The sequence below is a fragment of the Acanthaster planci genome, linkage group LG17 (genome assembly GCF_054643075.1).
Source record: "Acanthaster planci isolate LZ-2023a linkage group LG17, COTS_SCS, whole genome shotgun sequence".
Classification (NCBI taxonomy): Eukaryota; Metazoa; Echinodermata; class Asteroidea; order Valvatida; family Acanthasteridae; genus Acanthaster; species Acanthaster planci.
This window is the reverse complement of record NC_141793.1, coordinates 2,902,148-2,919,693: the sequence shown is the minus strand read 5'-3', so window position 1 is coordinate 2,919,693 and position 17,546 is coordinate 2,902,148. Positions and strand designations below refer to the sequence as shown.

The 17,546-nt window shown below is 43.1% G+C and overlaps 1 protein-coding gene across 2 annotated transcripts in view; it reads left to right on the top strand.

The window, feature by feature from the left end:
• LOC110982619 (uncharacterized) overlaps positions 1-17,546 on the top strand; it is a 155,295-nt gene that overhangs the window by 2,920 nt on the left and 134,829 nt on the right. The window contains exons 1-21 of one of the 2 annotated variants that reach the window (XM_022241168.2): positions 594-611; positions 748-862; positions 1,764-2,184; positions 2,475-2,616; positions 3,167-3,286; positions 3,778-3,900; positions 5,397-5,504; positions 6,151-6,297; positions 6,815-6,946; positions 7,250-7,396; positions 7,555-7,659; positions 8,072-8,209; positions 9,335-9,604; positions 10,395-10,600; positions 11,881-11,986; positions 12,792-12,848; positions 13,405-13,539; positions 14,213-14,335; positions 15,602-15,730; positions 16,358-16,667; positions 17,191-17,306. In XM_022241168.2, the coding sequence (XP_022096860.2) occupies positions 1,789-2,184; positions 2,475-2,616; positions 3,167-3,286; positions 3,778-3,900; positions 5,397-5,504; positions 6,151-6,297; positions 6,815-6,946; positions 7,250-7,396; positions 7,555-7,659; positions 8,072-8,209; positions 9,335-9,604; positions 10,395-10,600; positions 11,881-11,986; positions 12,792-12,848; positions 13,405-13,539; positions 14,213-14,335; positions 15,602-15,730; positions 16,358-16,667; positions 17,191-17,306 (3,010 nt within the window). In that variant the 5' untranslated portion in view covers positions 594-611; positions 748-862; positions 1,764-1,788. Of the gene's footprint in view, positions 1-593; positions 612-747; positions 863-1,763; positions 2,185-2,474; positions 2,617-3,166; positions 3,287-3,777; positions 3,901-5,396; positions 5,505-6,150; positions 6,298-6,814; positions 6,947-7,249; positions 7,397-7,554; positions 7,660-8,071; positions 8,210-9,334; positions 9,605-10,394; positions 10,601-11,880; positions 11,987-12,791; positions 12,849-13,404; positions 13,540-14,212; positions 14,336-15,601; positions 15,731-16,357; positions 16,668-17,190; positions 17,307-17,546 lie in introns of those variants that run through there. The other variant, XM_087148123.1, reaches the window with a different exon arrangement.

Sequence of the window (17,546 nt, the reverse complement as noted above, 5' to 3'; positions counted from 1 at the left end):
AATATTCTCACTACACTTTATTCGTTCATATAGCACCTTATCCGTGCCACGCCAAAGCATTGCCAATGGTGAACCAAACAATTTAAATATCACTTCGTTAACAGGAAGTGATAACCTCACCGTCACAGGTCGTGCACAATGTAGCCAATCTAGCATTGAAATGACGTCATCATGCGATTTGCTGTTATTTCTTGAATATTTTCTTTATGATACTATGCCACTGCAACTACATGTACTTGACCGACGCCAGTTCACAGTTGGAAAACTTACATCTCGTAAAATGGAAGATGAAACAAAAATACTGCATAAAAATGAGCCCGTGAAAAAACTTACTTCACCTTCTGAAAATACGCACTTGATGGCGCTTCAGGGCTTTGTACAAACTGTGCCTACTACATAATTTCCGAGGCAGTCACTAGACAACGCTGAACGGCTTTGAAGCCACGCTTTGAGAAACGCCAGGAAATGCAGCGCCCCCTACTGTCAGCCGTTTGCCAGCGCATTCGCGCCAGTTACAAGCACCCGGTACCCGCCACATAAACGCATGGGGGCCTCATCTTTCAAGCAAAAATCAGACAGCGCCGCGTACGCGTAGAGAGCCGGAGGGGGTGGTAATTTCTACTTCCATGGCTGAACGATCTTTGGTGTCAAGTCCTGTTTTTAGGCGATGATTTTCGGTTTTTTCTTTCTTTCTTGCATGTGTTGTAAGTTGCCAGGTCACTTTTGGATGTATTTCTTGTGCTACAGATCCCGGCGGAGGAGTTGTTGCGCCGTCATTTGCTTACAAGTACAAGGAATGGCTTGACCATGTTGACAGCCCCAGCTCAAGCAGACAGAGTGAACGGCATGATACTTTTGAAAGGTGCGGCACTGAGTAGGTCTACAATAAAATCACTCTTAGGCTTAGGCCTATAGACGTCTTGAGAATAATTGCAGAATAACCCGCCACTCTAAAAAACGACCCCTGGAATGACTGGTTATGTTGGGTACAAGGTAAAAGTCCCTTGAGAAGAGTGTGACACTTTGACGTGTACCTCGCTATGCATGAGGTTGATCGTGCGGGGTGGCGGGGTAGCGGGGTATTCTGCAATTGAGCTCAAAAGGGTTACTTGAGCGAACACGTGTACATCCCACTTCCCAGAGGAAGAAAGCTTCCCAGACTGCCAGAGGAAGACAGGAAAGTAGAGAAATACCCTTTAACCATGCTTTAACCAGTGCAGTGGTGTAGCTAGGATTTTACTGGTGGGGGGGGGGGACAAAGGGGCATCAGCATCTTATGGGGGGCACCAGCTTTCAGTGGTGTGGTTTTTTGGGGCAAGTTTTTGTTAGCCTTGTTCAATATCCATTCATCTATTTTTTTCATGGGGGGGGCACCAGGAATTCATAGGGGGGCATTTGCTCCCCCCACCCCCTTGGCTACGGCACTGCCTCTAACATGACATCACAAGCCATAAGGTCTGTTGTTTTACACCTGGTAGTGGTAGGCCTACTTGGTCGTTTTCCTCTGAGGAACTAATCAATGCAGCATTGAGGTTTTCTCCCTGGAAATGGAATGACACCATGGTCTTGCTTATGAATATGATAATGGGCATTTGCCCAGAAACCAAAAAGGGCCTAAAAAATATGTTCAAAATAGCAAAACTTAAATTAAAAATGCGGTTCACTGAAATACTCAGTCAAGGTACATTTTAGCATTTTTACTGGAATGCAGTAAAAAAAAAAACCATGGCATATACCCCTAGAGATTTGTTTATTATTTTCAGCTATGAATTGTGGGACAGAGATCCTATGTATTACTATGGTGGAAAGAGACCTCGATCCAGACTGAACAAATCTCGGAGTAGAAGCAGCAGCCGGCAACAGCATCCCAGTGGAAAAGCTGTCGGACACCCGAGAGGTGTTTTCACACCCAGCCCTAGTTTTGGCAGGCAGGAAGAGGATCCCCGAAGTGGGACCGAGCGAGACCAGGCAGATCTGCCCACCAAAGAAGGAGGGATTTTGGAAGCCGTCAAGGAGTTTGCCCTGAATGTCACGACGGCGCACGCCATCCCTAACGTATTCAAGGCCTCGACTGTGCTCGGGCGATTCTTATGGTCTGTCATATTCACTGTAGCCCTTGGAGTTTTCATCTGGCAGGCAAGCGTACTGGTGCGAAGATATGCGCTGTTTCCTGTCAACGTTGAGGTGAATGTAAAAACCAATTAGTTAAAAGAAGGGAACATTTTTGTCTTCAATTTTTGCTTGCCATCACTGAAAATTTACCCATAAGCCTTTTTCACATTTCATGTGCGCATGCTCAGAAGATTTAATAGAGGGGAACAAATTCATGACAAGAACGTTGCGTTTCTTTTCGCGTTTTGCTGCTCGTGATTGTTATTGTTGCTTGAAATTGGGGATTGAAGAATGCTTCGGAAAGTGAAACGATGTTCCTTCGTAATTCTTTCAGGGGGGGGCATGCTTTTTATGATCCACAGATTGAGATAGTCACCCGATCAGAACTGGAGTTCCCGGCGGTGACCATTTGCAACACCAACAAGGTTCGGCGTTCGGCCATCATGGAGTCACGGTACAAAGAGGCGTTAGTCGTCGACGACGGGGTGACACTGCCCTATTATGGTAGGTCAAAAGTCACATTGTATTTGTTTTCGGTTTTTGTTTTATTTGTCATTTGTTACTGTGTAGTTTTGAGGGAAGCTGAACTTTTCCTGTCATACCCTCATAATGGAAGAGAATTGAATCCCAAATAGGGCTGAGTAGATTTGTTTGAATTATCAGATATGCAACTATTTATGAGATAAGTTAAAAATTCGTTTTCAGAATCAATTATTCAGAGGTTATAATCAATTAAAGAAATTGGGAAAATTCAATTGCTCAGTTGCGCAAGAGACGTTTTGCAACAATACACTGTTTTCAGTGGATAATAAGGGTACAAAGGAACCAGTCCATTCCAGAGATGGTGATCACTATGCAAAAGCTTGCCCCGAATCACGAGGTACAGCAACAGGGTCTTTAGTCTGGGGAATTTAAATAGTAATGTTTTGTGCAGTCAAATAACTCAGTGCACCGGATTTTTATTCAAATTTAACTCAAAAAACCTCATTCTTTCGAAGTTGTCTCCATCTTGGCTGCATTTTTTGGTTCACTCTTGGAGGGTTGTTTCTCGCAGGGCCCTGTATCGAAGGGGACTTCAGTTGCGCGTCCTATGGCCTGTGCCTGAAACAGTTCCTGCGATGCGACGGAATAAACCACTGTGGCGACTTCAGCGACGAAGTCGACTGCACGTATGGTAAGATTGAGAACACAACCCATCGTCAAGGGGTGGCTGGTATTTTTGAGGGAAGGCATATCCCCTGATTTGAGGGGAGGGGGAGGGGGAGGGTTGAAGGCATACCCCACCCACTCCCCTCCCTGAAAATAGAGTCCCATGACTTGTCTCTTCTTCATGCATTGTAAGGCACTTTAAATCAAAGTTTTTTCTCATTTTATTAGTCTCATAACATCTGTCAGCCTTCAAATTGGGTTGGGGGTGGCTTCGAGACCCATTCCCCCCCCTTCTGTTACTGTTGTTCAAGCCTGCAATGGCTGTTTGAAAATTTCTTTTGTGTGAAACATTGGTTTTGCTCAAGTACACGTCTTTCGGATGCTTGTTTTTGCAGAGGGTATTTTGACCTTCAGAAACAATCCTGAAAGATCAAAGTCGTTACAGCACAGAGACCCTCCTATCTGGCTTTGTATTGGAGATTGGAAATGTACCTTTTTTGTGTCTTTGTAAAAAAGCGGAATGTTCTTCCAACGAGTTTTCCTGCTCCAACGGCAGCAGCGTGGGACCCTGCATCAGTTCGTCGCTGATTTGCGACCGCAAGAGAGACTGCTACGATGGAGATGACGAGACAGGCTGCCGTAAGTGGTGAAAGAGCGAAACAAAAACAATTGAGAAAAAGAGGGAGGGTAGAATAGAGCTTTTTAGTCTTTTTAGCAGCAGGAATCGTCGCTGCATGCTAAAATCATCTGAGCCTGTTTCTCCAGTTTTGTGCAGTTTGTATTGTTGCCTGTGGACTCTTTAATGTTCAAAATTTTAACTTTAACATATAAATGCAAGCATGGATCAAGATGAAGTTGCCTTCAGGAGTTGTCCACTTAGGAAACTTTGTTCGTCTTCTCAACATCTACTGACTCGTCCAATTTTTACCAAGACGGCCGGTGGGCATTTAAACATGCATCTCCGGAGTTGCGGAACTGTTTTCTAAACAGTATTTAATCATGCCCTACAGTTGGACAGTTCAAAATAAAACTGAAGACTTACGTGCTCTCATCTATCAGCGCACAGAGACATTTTGTAATAAGGCGCTGTGTAAGAACTAATTAGAACTATTTGCCGCTAGCAATGAAAAACTACTGGTCTCCATTTTTTTATGCAGTTTTTATTTCGAGAAAATTCCAGTCGAGAGTTGTTTAAATTTACAAAGTCCAATGAGCATAGGCATTATGCCCATATGGTCCTATTTTGGAGGGCCACTGAGCCCTTGTCCAGATAACCTGGCTGGGGCTTAAACATAACACACAAGTCTATAGTAGTAGCCCCAGCCAATTCCCTTTGAGGCGTGTGTCATGTCAGGGCAACAACATTTCCAATGGCATGCGAGCCAATAATCACCTTTATATTTGGCAAGGTAAGATGGCCGCCAGTGGCTTCAGTTGGTGCAAGAGCAATATGAGTTCAGACTCTTTTACATGGCGTCCGTGATAAATACCTCCCTGAGGACGGTAAATCTGCTGAAACATTCATGGTGGACTTTCAAGGATTGTGCAGAATTTGAAACTTTGGATGATTCTGTGATAAGGCCGAGAAAGCAAAATATTTCTGCTACCTGCTACATGGCATTTAAAAACAGGGTACCAGTAGGCAGGCAGAAAATTATATTTCTTGCATTGCTTCAGTGTGCAGCCAAGTGTTAAATGGTTAGAACAAAAGAAAGAGAGGTCGGATTGCACTTTTTTCAAATGAAATGAACAACTGTTTAAAGGGCACTAGTTGTCTTCCTTTCAATTTTGCATTTTCCCAAAATTCTTCCCTTCCCCCCCCAAAAAAACATTTTTAGTGTCTTGCTATCAAAACAAGGACCGGCCAGCCGACCTTGGCGAGCTCAGTGATGGAGTGGTTAAGATGTCTGCACTAGTAAGCCTAGGCCGTGGGTTTGAGTCCCACCCAAGTAAGCGTGTGAATTTCCTCACAAGCCCTTGGACAAACACTGAGTATACAGTGTTGCGAGCGTACATGTACGTCGTTGTGAGGGCAAAAACCCTATTATTAATGGGTCGTGAGACGGGAAGCAAGACTACATTGTTTGGCTTCAGCAGTGTTGGTCATGTAGCATTTCCTTGTTTGTTTCTGGCAGCTTGTAAGAGTAACGAGTTCCAGTGTATTAGAGGAGGGTGCGTCCGCAAGATTTTGGTCTGTGATAATAACACGGACTGCGTGGACAACAGCGATGAAGAAAACTGCGGTAGGTGTTGGAGCAGTTAATGACCCACCCTCTCTGCCAGCAGTCGATCTGACTGTCAATAAACGAGGCTTTTACTGCAAAATACAACAGTACAAAGCGCACTGGTATTGCATTTTAGTGGCTGCCCAAATTATGTAATGGCTTCACAGCAGTATGAAAACACGACGAGGCTGATTAGGGTGACTTGATGTGTGTGTACGATGTGATGTTTTTGCCATATGATGTTTGGAAAGGTCAGAAGGTCTGGATCACTGGGCCCTAAAACACGAGTGCACAGTGCTCATCGCTGTTTGCATAGAGTTTTTCACCAGAGGGTTTGACAACCCTTGTGACAGGAAATCTGAGTCTAACTGAAAGTGTTTTTCTGCTTCTTTACAAGCATTCAGATGGACACAAAGCATTTTCGAGATTGGTTTCTGTATCCTTTAATTGATGCATTGGTTGGATTCCAACTTCCATCTGTACAAAAATTGCAGAAGCAAACATTACCAGAAGCACTTTTTCATCCAAAAGTTTGTTTCAGAGTTGAATCTTAGGCCCAGCCAGCAGGGGTAATAATGCAGCACTTCATTGACAGTGTTTTGTGGATGTGCGCAAAATGTAGTTAACGTAGAACAAACGATAATTTTGGGCTCGACCTTTTCAGTTTATGACAGCGAGTGCACAGGGCTCTTCCGCTGCAGTGTGGACTCTTCTTGCATTCCCTTGGGTTATGTCTGCGACAGATCAAATGACTGTTCCGACGGCGAAGACGAAACTGTGGAAGCATGTGCTTCTGTCACCACACCACCTCGTAAGCTCCAATGTTAAATTTGAAACGACCTGAGATGATTGCATGATCGATTATCAATGATCGCATGTATATGTTACCTGATGTGAATCAATTTCACAGAGCAGCTGCTCGGCAGTGTTTCGTGGTTAGCGAAAATCCCCCGAATGGGAAATCAGTCACAGGAAACACATTTATGGGAATACTTGTAGGAATTCATCAAGTTTTCAAGCAGTGTAGGAAGATATTGATAACTGAATAATTTGTGATAAAAGTTGTAGGAAACTTAATGTAAATATCCCAGGTACACTAAGTCCACAAAATGGTCTATAAACTTCACGACTGTAAAACCCACTGTGACTGAGATTTTGAGACTTCCAGTGATGAGACTATCACACAAGTGCATTAGAGCCTCCAAAGGTGGTGCTCAGTGGCATCCTACCTGCGATCTCAAGGAGCTATCCAGTCAGTCTATAGAAACCAGATCGTTCATCACAGCACTGAGCTTCTGTACCTGTGTTGTGTTTCCCTGGTTCTGTAGCCGCAACCTCGCCCTGTCCCCAGAACCAGTTCTACTGTAGTGATGGCAGTTGTATAGAAGAGGCATGGGTGTGTGATGACCAAGTGGACTGTGCTGACGGCGCCGATGAAATACCACCGAATTGTGAACGAGGTCAGTACTGTGGTCGTTTGTCTTGTTTCTTTATGTGTCTGACTCTCTTTCTGAAAGTACCACAAAGAAAAGATTCAAACCTTGCATCAACATCTAGTTAATGTCTGAAAACCTGTGTGATGGCTCAACATTTCATTGCTTAATCTAGTTTAAACTTTTGCTTTTTCATATTAAGTCAGTGGATTGTCTGCAGACTGAGATAAACACATTTGCTCTGTATGAGAGCACACATTTTCAGAAATATCGGAGCCACAATACATCCTTTTCAGTGTATTTTTTTGGGGTTTGTTGGGTGTCATGCAGGCAGTGAGATATACGGTTTGGCACGTTGCAGCGTGGTAGAGTGGTCATGTGGCAACCAGTGGCAGTGCATCGATCAGGTCGACCGTTGCAACCTGTCCCCAGACTGCTACAGCGAAGCGCAAGTTGCAGACGACGAGTACAACTGCAGTAAGTCGATAGCCCTGCAATCTTCTGTTGCAGTTTGGTTGAAGAGTCTCATGCTTTGTCTAGTGATGGTCTTTGGGGGTGTTTTGATTGTCTTTTAAAGTCAGGGTGCTAGACCAGTTTTCAATGACCATTTCACAAACAACAATTTGTCGTTGCAGCCTGCTTATTGCAAAGTGCGGAACCATCTTCATCCCAGAAGTTGACCTGCATGGGAATGACGGTAAGCGATGCCAGCGTCGGCTTTCCAACAGTGGATGCAACAAGTAAGCAAACAAAACTCGACCTCTCACAATAATGATATGGATCTTTCTCGAAAACACAATCCCTCCTGTGCCAGGAACTTTGATCTTTAGAGATAGTTATCTTTTTAGCGTAACTCTGAATCCTCAAAATAGTACTTCAGTTGGCAACGTATAGCCGTTTCTCACTGTTATAACAAAATGCTGTAATAATAAACAGATTTTGGGACTCCCTATTTCTTGAATTCATATGTTTTTCTTTGTTTTTCCACTCCTTTTACAACAACGTCCTGATTTGCCTTGCAAAGTTGTTGTAATAAGGGTCCACTGTATTAGAATTCAGGCTATAGTTATCTGGCTTACGCATAATCCTTGAAGTTAAGTTTGTGACTCGTTAAACTAGTCGAAGCTTTGGAATTTCTTTTCAACTGCCCAGAATTTCAAGGTATGAGTTGTTACAGCCGCCTCCTGGGGAATGTCCAGCCCAACCCCGTCCACGGCTGGAGGGAATACGTCTGCCGTGGTCAAGTTGTTTGTGCAAATGCGGCTAATGATTTTCCAGAGCCATGTGAAGGTAAAACGCTCAGAAAGAGGTATAATGCTTTTAATAGGAATGTTAAAGTTCTTAGCTGTTTTAATTTGCAATTTCAGGATAGAGGATCTTCTAGTTGTACCTATTTGCAGTGTTCCACTTTTTTTTCTTGTAAAAGTCCCAAATTTGGTGTTCTATACATAACCAGGTTTTCATCCTTGGGCTCTCCTGCCAAAATTCCTGATTTCTTATGACTACTGAAATGCGGCCCTGAATGTTGTTAATTTTGTCAGTCCCCACAAATTGTTTTTAAATACTGTTGTCATACCTCTGTCTTGAATACTGTTTTTTCAGTGGCTCAGAACAACCACATGACAGGGTGACGTCACTCTCACCATTAGACCACCACATCAGCCAGTGTTGTATGATATCGCACACATACCATGTAATAAGCCATTTGTGAGTTAACTTTGTCCCAAATCGGGTACACTGAGTTTTTGAAATTCACGGGAACATAACAACTTGAATTCTCCTTACTAAAATCATTGTTGCTATACCTTGTGATTCGGGGTAAGCTTTTGCTTAGTTACATAAGAGACGCCTTGCAATAATACACTCTTCTTATTGGATAAGAAGGGCACAAAGGAACCAGTCCATTCCAGAGATGGCGGTCGTTATGCGAAAGCTTGCCCCGAATCACGAGGTATAGCAACAGTGTCTTTAGTCTGGGGAACTCAAATCGTTATGTTTATGTGCAATCAGATAACTCAGTGCACCAGATTTTATTCAAATTTAACTCGCAAATGGCTTAGGCCGTTTTCCAATACTCAACTTCGTCTCCATCTCAGGCTTCGTCCCCGAAACCAATCCCCGATTGTGGGCCTGAAGCGTTTAAATCAAATTGGATTACTGTAAGTTTTTGCTCTCTTGCATCTTATTTGATGTTTTGTGGCACTATTAGACTAATTAGTGCGCTTACAACTTCAAAGTCAGGTAGTAAAAAACAGTTGAAGCCTGCGATGGAGCTGAAGTTGAGTATTGGAAAATGGCCTTATTAACCCCTTAATGAACAAGAGGATTCCTTTGTCTCCCCTAATTTCCTCAGAAAAATAAGTACAAAACTTCCAGACAGAGGTATAACAAAATAATTATTCCATCCGTTGCCAGTTTTTCACGAGTGCTACATTGCAATGAATGCTCAAGACTACCGGGGACGGATAGGCCGCACCAGCAGCTCAGTTGAGTGCCAGGACTGGAGCAGCAATGTTTCCGTTAGCGCGGGCTTCTCTCGTGACGTCTACCCCGAGTTGTTAGGGCCGGTCTGCCGTAATCCTGGCGGCAGTCGCAGTCGTGCCTGGTGTTTTACGGCAGGGGCAGACACCACAGATGACTGGGAGTTCTGTGATATCGGACCACCATCATCAACCTGTCACCCTGGTAGAATCTGTTCATATTCATGGAAACATCACAGATGTTTGTTTGCTCCAAAAGGGCGAATCTTTTGAAACGATCTTACGGTATTTTAAACCCTGTACTCCCTACTGAGTGCTCAATTTGGTGCTGCAGCTCAAATTTGCCGAGTGTGCACATTTTTCGCTTACTTGAAACCCAGACCAATGCAACATCTTTTGGTCATGTCAAAGGAAGGTCTATACTTCTGGCATATGCGAAAGCAGAGCAAATTTTACATTATGAAGAGTTTGCAGCAAAATTTGCTCGAGCTGAAAAGCGTCCTTTTACAAATTTGCCTTGTGATATTTCATTTGACGTCACAAAATGCATATGTGATCTGTATGAATCTGTCTGAACTGAACTTCACCGAATAGCAAAATTATGCTCAGCAAAAGTTATTGCTTCACTGATTGGATGGGTTTAGGGGTAATGATTGGTAAAAAAATTGACACGTTTTGTGTAGTCCTTTAACGTATACAGTTAGGCTCGTATGTGTTGTTTTGAATGGCCAACTGTGAAGTTGTAAATCAACAACACAAATGTCTTTTTCAAATGAATCGGTTAAAAACACTCTCTGAAAAGCCTCTGGTTAACTTGTCATGTTGCCACGAGCAACAAGTCCTACTGTCGAAAAACAAGACAGCTTTTTTGCCTTGTCTGAACCAAAAATCCCGTCCACGTTTTGGGTGTTCTGTTGAGAACAACTTAGAATTTTGAGACATTTGTAGTGATGGAAAAGAAGCATTTTTCAGATTGTTTCAATGATTTTTTTTAGGTGTGGAGCTTCCGGTCCGCCTCGCCGGCTTAGCCTCGCCCTCGGAGGGGAGGGTGGAGGTACAGCACAAGGGGGAGTGGGGTACAGTCTCGGACACCGACTGGACGCAGGAGGATGCTGATGTGGTCTGCAGGCAGCTGGGTTTTACCGAGGCATCAGGACGAGGCACTTTGGCGGCCAGTACAGGCAGCGTCTTCATGTCACAAGTAGGTACCAGGCTTTCTGAATTATAGAGCCAAACTGATCTTTTCCATTCCAAGATCCTTTCCATAGGTGCCCAGTTTCTTGATTTCTGGTAAAAAAAATGGTAAGAGTGTCCATAATCAAGAATAAGCCAGTAGACTGTATGAGCCCCAAACTTGACCCAAGCTGTAGTGCAGGGCGGGTTCATTCTTTTTCATTGATTGAAAGACGTTGAAAAATAAATATCATCGCACGCTTTAAAGGCTTAAAAACGTGTGCATGATGTGTCAAGATGTGAGTTTTTCAAACTGAGCAGTTGGTTCCATACCTTGAAAAAGGGAGAGAATTTCACTTGTAAAACCCCAGCTTGGAAAGCACTCTTCTGAAGAAATACACAAAAGAGATTTTACTGTTCCGCTCCACCTGAATGGTTCCTTTTTCAGTACCTGTTACTGCGGGACTTAGGGGATCAGTGGCACATCCTGATTAACATGTTGACTGCAGCGCATAATTTCAAAGGGGGGTTCCCATTTGCCAGGTGTCGTACGCATGTATGCATGTTGAACAGGTATCTTTCAGGTGTCTGTTTGAGCATGAGCAGTTTACAGATGAACCCTCCCCACACTGCCAGCAGCGTATTTGTTATTTTTAATCTTAGATGATGACAGTGTATCCAATTTACATAACAATAGCCTTTTGTTTCATATGAGTATACCGGTAATGGCGGAATCCGGTGCACCTGTGACTATGAGTATATACTCGTAGTCGGCAGGCAGTGTGCTAAACCTGGGCCCAATTTCACGGCGCTGCTTACTGCAAGTGAAAAATCAGCACTTACTCTAGCAGAAATTTCGTGCCATGGCAAACGTATTTCATGGGTTAGCGAGGAATCTGGGCTTGCGTACATCCAGTATTATTCTGTGCTTAAAAGATTAGCACAGATTTTTCTGCTAGCACGGTTAGTGCAGAATGGAGATCGTAAATGTGGAGTTCTGTGGTAAGCAGCGCCATGAAATTGGGCTCTGTTTTTGGGTCAATAGGGGAGGGAGAGAATGGGATTTTATTTCTAATAATTTTGACCTTTGAAGGAATTCTCAAACACTTTGCCAGAATGGCAGTATAAACGTAGTTCCATTTTGGAGATGTTACCTCTTCCAATTCCTTTGAAAATCAAAATCGAAATCAACATGTCTCAAGGCAGAAGCTGCTTGTCTGTCTTTTCCACCCCTTTTTCTTGTGGAAAATTATTCAAACCCTTAAAATAGCCCTACTGTTATTTTTTATCTTTTTTTTCTTTCTGAAGGTCAAGTGCACTGGGTATGAGTCCTACCTTGTGGATTGTCAGTACCATGTCGTCATGCCATCGGAGGGCCTCAGCCACAACATGGATGTCAGCGTCACTTGCTCTGGTAAAACCTGTTTGCCCCCTAGATTGCTTGGAATGTGTTTTTCCATCGAGTGGAAGAATCCTAGAAATGGAGAATAGAAAAAAGGTTGCAAACTGCTTCCGACCACACTAACCGCACAGTATACAGAGTGAAAAAATGAGAGGATCTGACGTGTTGATCCCAGCTCAACTGATCTTTCTCCGTCTTTCTCTTTTTATTTGAGAAAGATTCTGCTAGGATCAATGCCTCAGGCCCCCTGACTTTTTCGAGCATTATGAAGAATGTACATACAAATGTACATAAATTCTTCGCTCCTTTCAGAGGTTTGTACGTTGAGTTGCTCCCGTCAACATCAGGGAAATATGTCACGAAATGTATTCACTTGGTTAAATATTACATTAAACTAAATCTTAAATCTTTAGATAAGGTCTTTGTGTGTGAAATATAAAAAACCTCTTTCTAAAATTTCAAGGTTTTGAGATATGAATGTTAGAGGCATTTGTATTAAGTTACGAGTTTCTCCTTTTGACATTTCTGAAAGCAGATTGCATATTCAGACATTTTTTTAACTGTTCATCATGAACATGTATGTGCCAAGTTTCCTTTTGATACTAGTTCATTAAGGGCACCTTTCACCGAAAAAAAACTTTTTGTGTACGAAGAAGTAACATTGAAAACAAATGAGTGGGTTTTGAGGAAATATTTTTAAGACTAACAGTTGTCCAGAAGCTGCAGTTTTGTTGCAAGTATTGTAATGTGCATGAACGTTGCACTGTTCTGTCAGGCAGTCACTTGACCTGAACAAAAGTACTTGAAATTTTTTTAGGGGCGAGGCAGAAGAGACAAGCAGATGAGAAAGATGTCATTCCAACGTCTGTAGCAGGTAACCCTTTTTCAATAAGCTGGAATATAATCAGTTCCGAGGCTAAATAAAAACAAGACAGTGTTTTGGTTTTATTTTCCCCCAAAAGTGGAAAAGTGGAAAACAGGCTGAAACAATACATTAGGACAAATGTGCTCATAGATCAAGATGGTATTTTTTCACCATTTTGCTTTTGTCCAGCATCGCTGTTTACTCTTAACTTTGTGTTAAAAGGATTTACAAGGCTAAGAATGTCCCTACTTTACATTTAACTTTGCCTGCAACTTTGCCTCAAATCAACTGAGAACCTCGTGTTTTACTTGGAAATTTTTACAAATCAGTAAACCAATCATTTGAAAGACTTGAACCAGAGTAAAGTTTGTCCTCAGTCAGAACATGGAAAGAAAAAGGTAACCACAAGACAGTTTGCAAGTCGAATGTAAATTGTCCAGCTTGTCCTTGCAATCTAAAATAGGATCTGTCAAGCTCTCTCAAATCCTTTCACGCCTGCTTCGTTGCTTGGATATCAACTGAGGACGCTTGATGTGTTTCCCTGCATGTGTGGTTTATTTGCCAGGGAACTGCTCAACGACTGAGTACCCTTGCAGTAGCGGGGAATGTATCCCTCTTTGGCAAACGTGTAACAACTTCCCAGACTGTGAAGACGGCAGCGATGAATATTCCTTCTTGGGATGCGAGGACCCCGTGAACAGTAAGTCACTCTGTTCAGTATGAAACTGTAGAGGTGGAAGTAGCACTGTTTTTGAGTGTATATGAAGTCCTCTTAGGTAGTCAGGAGCCCACACAAATCTTTGTGGATCCTTCCTTTGGAGTCAATCATATAAGTCCTCATAAGTTCATCACAAGTCCCCTTAAGGTCATCACAAGTCCTCTCAAGTTCCTCACAAAATCTTGTGAGTTCGTCACAAGTCCTCACTGACAATTTCATAGCTAATCCTGATAATTTCACGGGATGTCCTCACAAATTCATCACAAGTTCTTTCCAGTTCATCACAAGTCCTCACAAAGTCCTCTGGTCTCAACTCACTAGCCATTCAGCTGAACTGGGACCAAGTTATTCACACTGTTGTCCAGTGTCTGTTTATCTTTGCAGTCAGAAATGTGAATCAAATGACAGACAATCTTTCCTACATCTACGGCAATCTAATTGCTGAACATATGTAAAGTTATATCTAATCTGCTTATGTCACAAGTGACTCTTGTCTTTTTCAGAATATCACTCCATGAATAAAGTTGAAATGGTACCCTCGTGCCTCTTGTTTTTTTATCGAGGAGGGGGACTGCTCAGCACGGCATCCATTTTTTAATAGTCATCACGGAATAGAGACCAAGGCTAAAACCAAGGTTCTGTATCTCTCATTCAGAGTGTTCTGTGTTTACTAAAGCCTGCCGTGAAAGCAGCAAATGTATTCCTCGCATGTTTGAATGCGATAATTATGCTGACTGCACTGACGGCAGTGACGAAGAGTACTGTAATGATCCCAACGGTGAGTACCCACCGCGAGTTGGAATGTACCCGTATTGGCAAAGAATGGACACGGCTGGCGGGATATATGGTTTTTTTTCAACCGGGCTCAGACACGCGCCCATTGCACACCAATCCACTTTCAAACGGAAAGTGGTTGCATACAGCAATCTCTGTATATCTCCTATTTACATAGTCTGCATAAATGAAGACCGATGAAAGAAAGAAAAAAGGGGAGGACGGAAGCTCACAAAATTGAAACTGATGGACTTCTGCTTTTGGTTTACATTTATGTTGGTTGTTGTGTAACGGGGGCGGAGCGGGCCAAATGGGGGTGAACAACAAAACAACCAAATAAAACACTCAACTAGACACGGCAGACTTGGGGGGGGGTGCCTCCCAATCTTAATTTTGCCCCAAAACAACGTAAACAATAATTCACAGAAGTAGACACCAAGTCAAAGAAATACAAGTAAGCAGGACAGGGTGGCTAAATGAGACACTGCACAAGACATAGGTAGAATCAGTCCCCCCTGGTGGGATTCGAACCTATATTTGTGAGAAATGCTTCTGACAAACTACTTATTGGACTTGTAGGTTTATGACAATTATATATAACGGGTTTGCCCTTTCCCAACGTATATTAATAAACACTGTATGCTCAGTGCTTGTCCGAGAGCTTGCGAAAAAAACCTCACAAGCTTACTCGGGTGGGACTCGAACCCACGACCTCCTGCTTACTAGTGCAGATGTCTTAACCACTCGACCACCGAGCTTGCCGGGGTCGGCTGGCCGGTCCGAGTCAAATGAAGCAGCGGGTACCGCGAACTATTTTCAAGATGTACTTTTGTGTTGGGGAGATGTTAATTATATATAACGGGTTTGCCCTTTCCCAACGTATATTAATATATTAATAAGGGCAAACCCGTTATATATAATTAACATCTCCCCAACGCAAAAGTACATCTTGAAAATAGTTCGCGGTACCCGCTGCTTCATTTGACTCGGACCGGCCAGCCGACCCTGGCAAGCTCGGTGGTCGAGTGGTTAAGACATCTGCACTAGTAAGCAGGAGGTCGTGGGTTCGAGTCCCACCCGAGTAAGCTTGTGAGGTTTTTTTCGCAAGCTCTCGGACAAGCACTGAGCATACAGTGTTTATTAATATACGTTGGGAAAGGGCAAACCCGTTATATATAATTAACATCTCCCCAACGCAAAAGTACATCTTGAAAAAAAGGCTTATGACAGATAAGCATTTTTTTTTTGTTTAACCTGAATGTTTTTCCAGAGTCCTGCCCTCCGGGTTATTTTCAGTGCTCCAACGGCAAGTGCATTCACACCTTCCGTGTTTGCGATACCGTCCTGGACTGTAATCAGGGAGACGACGAAGGAGGAGACTGTTACTACGCGTCCTCTGGTGTGTACTTGAGAGCCTGCTCAAATCTTTTTTTCATCTTCGTTTCATGATGAACGTGTCCTGTGTGAAATCAAAATGCAAATTACTTCTGAGGGTTCTTTGTATACACTGACACTGTTTTCAAAAGTATAGGTACTTCGAGTGCCTCCAGACAGGTGTCAACACTGTAGAGGCTGTTGAACAAGATAAGTCTTGTACCCAATGTGTCATTTCTGGTATTGGTGCAAAGAATCTTCTGTAGCATACAGGTATAATGCCATTTTTTGTGCACATTCAAGTGGAAAATGTAACATGCAGCAGCAGCAGGGTATCTATCGAGACATTCTTGTTCTTTGTAGGCCAAAGCTGCACCGGTCGGTTTTAGAATCGGAAAATAATTACCAGCCAAAATGAGTGCTAATTAGTTCCTTGCCTTCGTAGCAGCATTTCCTGAGCATTTTTAATTATTTAAATCAAGAATATCTTGTATTTGAAACAAGAAAGCAGGAATACACAAACCTGTGGTGGCAGACATTTTATGAATATTTTTTCAGCAGCGTGACGTTTAGCTCGGAAGCAACAAATCGGGATGTACTGAATTGTTCAGCATTTTACAACTATCCATTATTATGTCCCTCTGTCCACCAGATAATGGAAGGTTGAATCCCTTTGAGATGGAAGACTGGAAAGATCCCTTTCTACCCTTCATCCCAGAAAACTATCAAGAGGAATTCCTCTCCAGCTTCAGGGAGTACTTCTACACCCCTCGCCCCTTCAGCAGAGTGCGGAGCGAGGACCCACCAGACTGGAGCCGATTCGTGACCTTCAGTGAGCAGCCAGACTACAGTGATCTGAGCGAGGTGTTGAAACTGACAGAGGGAGAGATTGCCCAGCACGGCCACCAGTTTGAGGATTTGGTCCTGCAGTGCTCCTTTGACAGCACCCCCTGCCACAGGGGGTACGTCAATGGAGGGTTTGCATGGCTGCCATCTTGAAGGCCAGCACTTGTGTTCCACAGGGTGTGCACAGAGGTTTCACTAAGCAACAAAAACTGCCCTGCAAGATGGCTACCACGCAAAGCCTCTTCTGAAATCTTTTCAGTGCCTTTGCATGCACTTTGGAGATGCCATTGTGTGGCATTCATAGCAGACCCTGTATGTGTGTACTCAAGTAGTTTTTGCAACAGAAGTTGTGCATGCAAAAGAACAGGATTTTCATGTCCTTGATTGTTGGTCTGTTATTACCACCAAGGACAAATACATGGCTTAGGGAACATGCAATCTGTTTTCGTCTGAATGTACATGCACTGCATTCTCTCACTGGCACCAGATACACAGTTCTCTGTCTATTGTTGGTGGTTTGCTACTGTTAAAGAGATACTGTGCCGGGGGTCCATATGTAACCTCCTTCCCAGAACAGTCACAAATTGATCACTTTAGTCCCATTCACCCGTTGCCTTGTCTCACTGTTCTCTTCTTCAGCCACACGATTTTTCATCAGATCCAGAACGAAAAGTATGGCAACTGCTACATCTTCAATTACAAGGGAAGCCCAGAAAGCACTGTGCGGAACTCTTCAAGGACTGGTGAACAGTCAGGTACATCACATTTACAAGTGCGTATTAGATTGAGCACAGAAATGTGACCCAGCTTGGCAAAGTGAGTCACAAGTTGCCAAAGCCTCTGTTGAGCGAAAAAACCTCTGAGAGAATCCAGTGTTGTATTTGAGTCATCACAATTCCTTTCAATTTTCTGTTTTATGAACACGAGTAAAGGAAGAAAGTTTATTCTACATCTTCTGTGTAGTATCACTGGATAAGTACTTACAGAGTTTCATG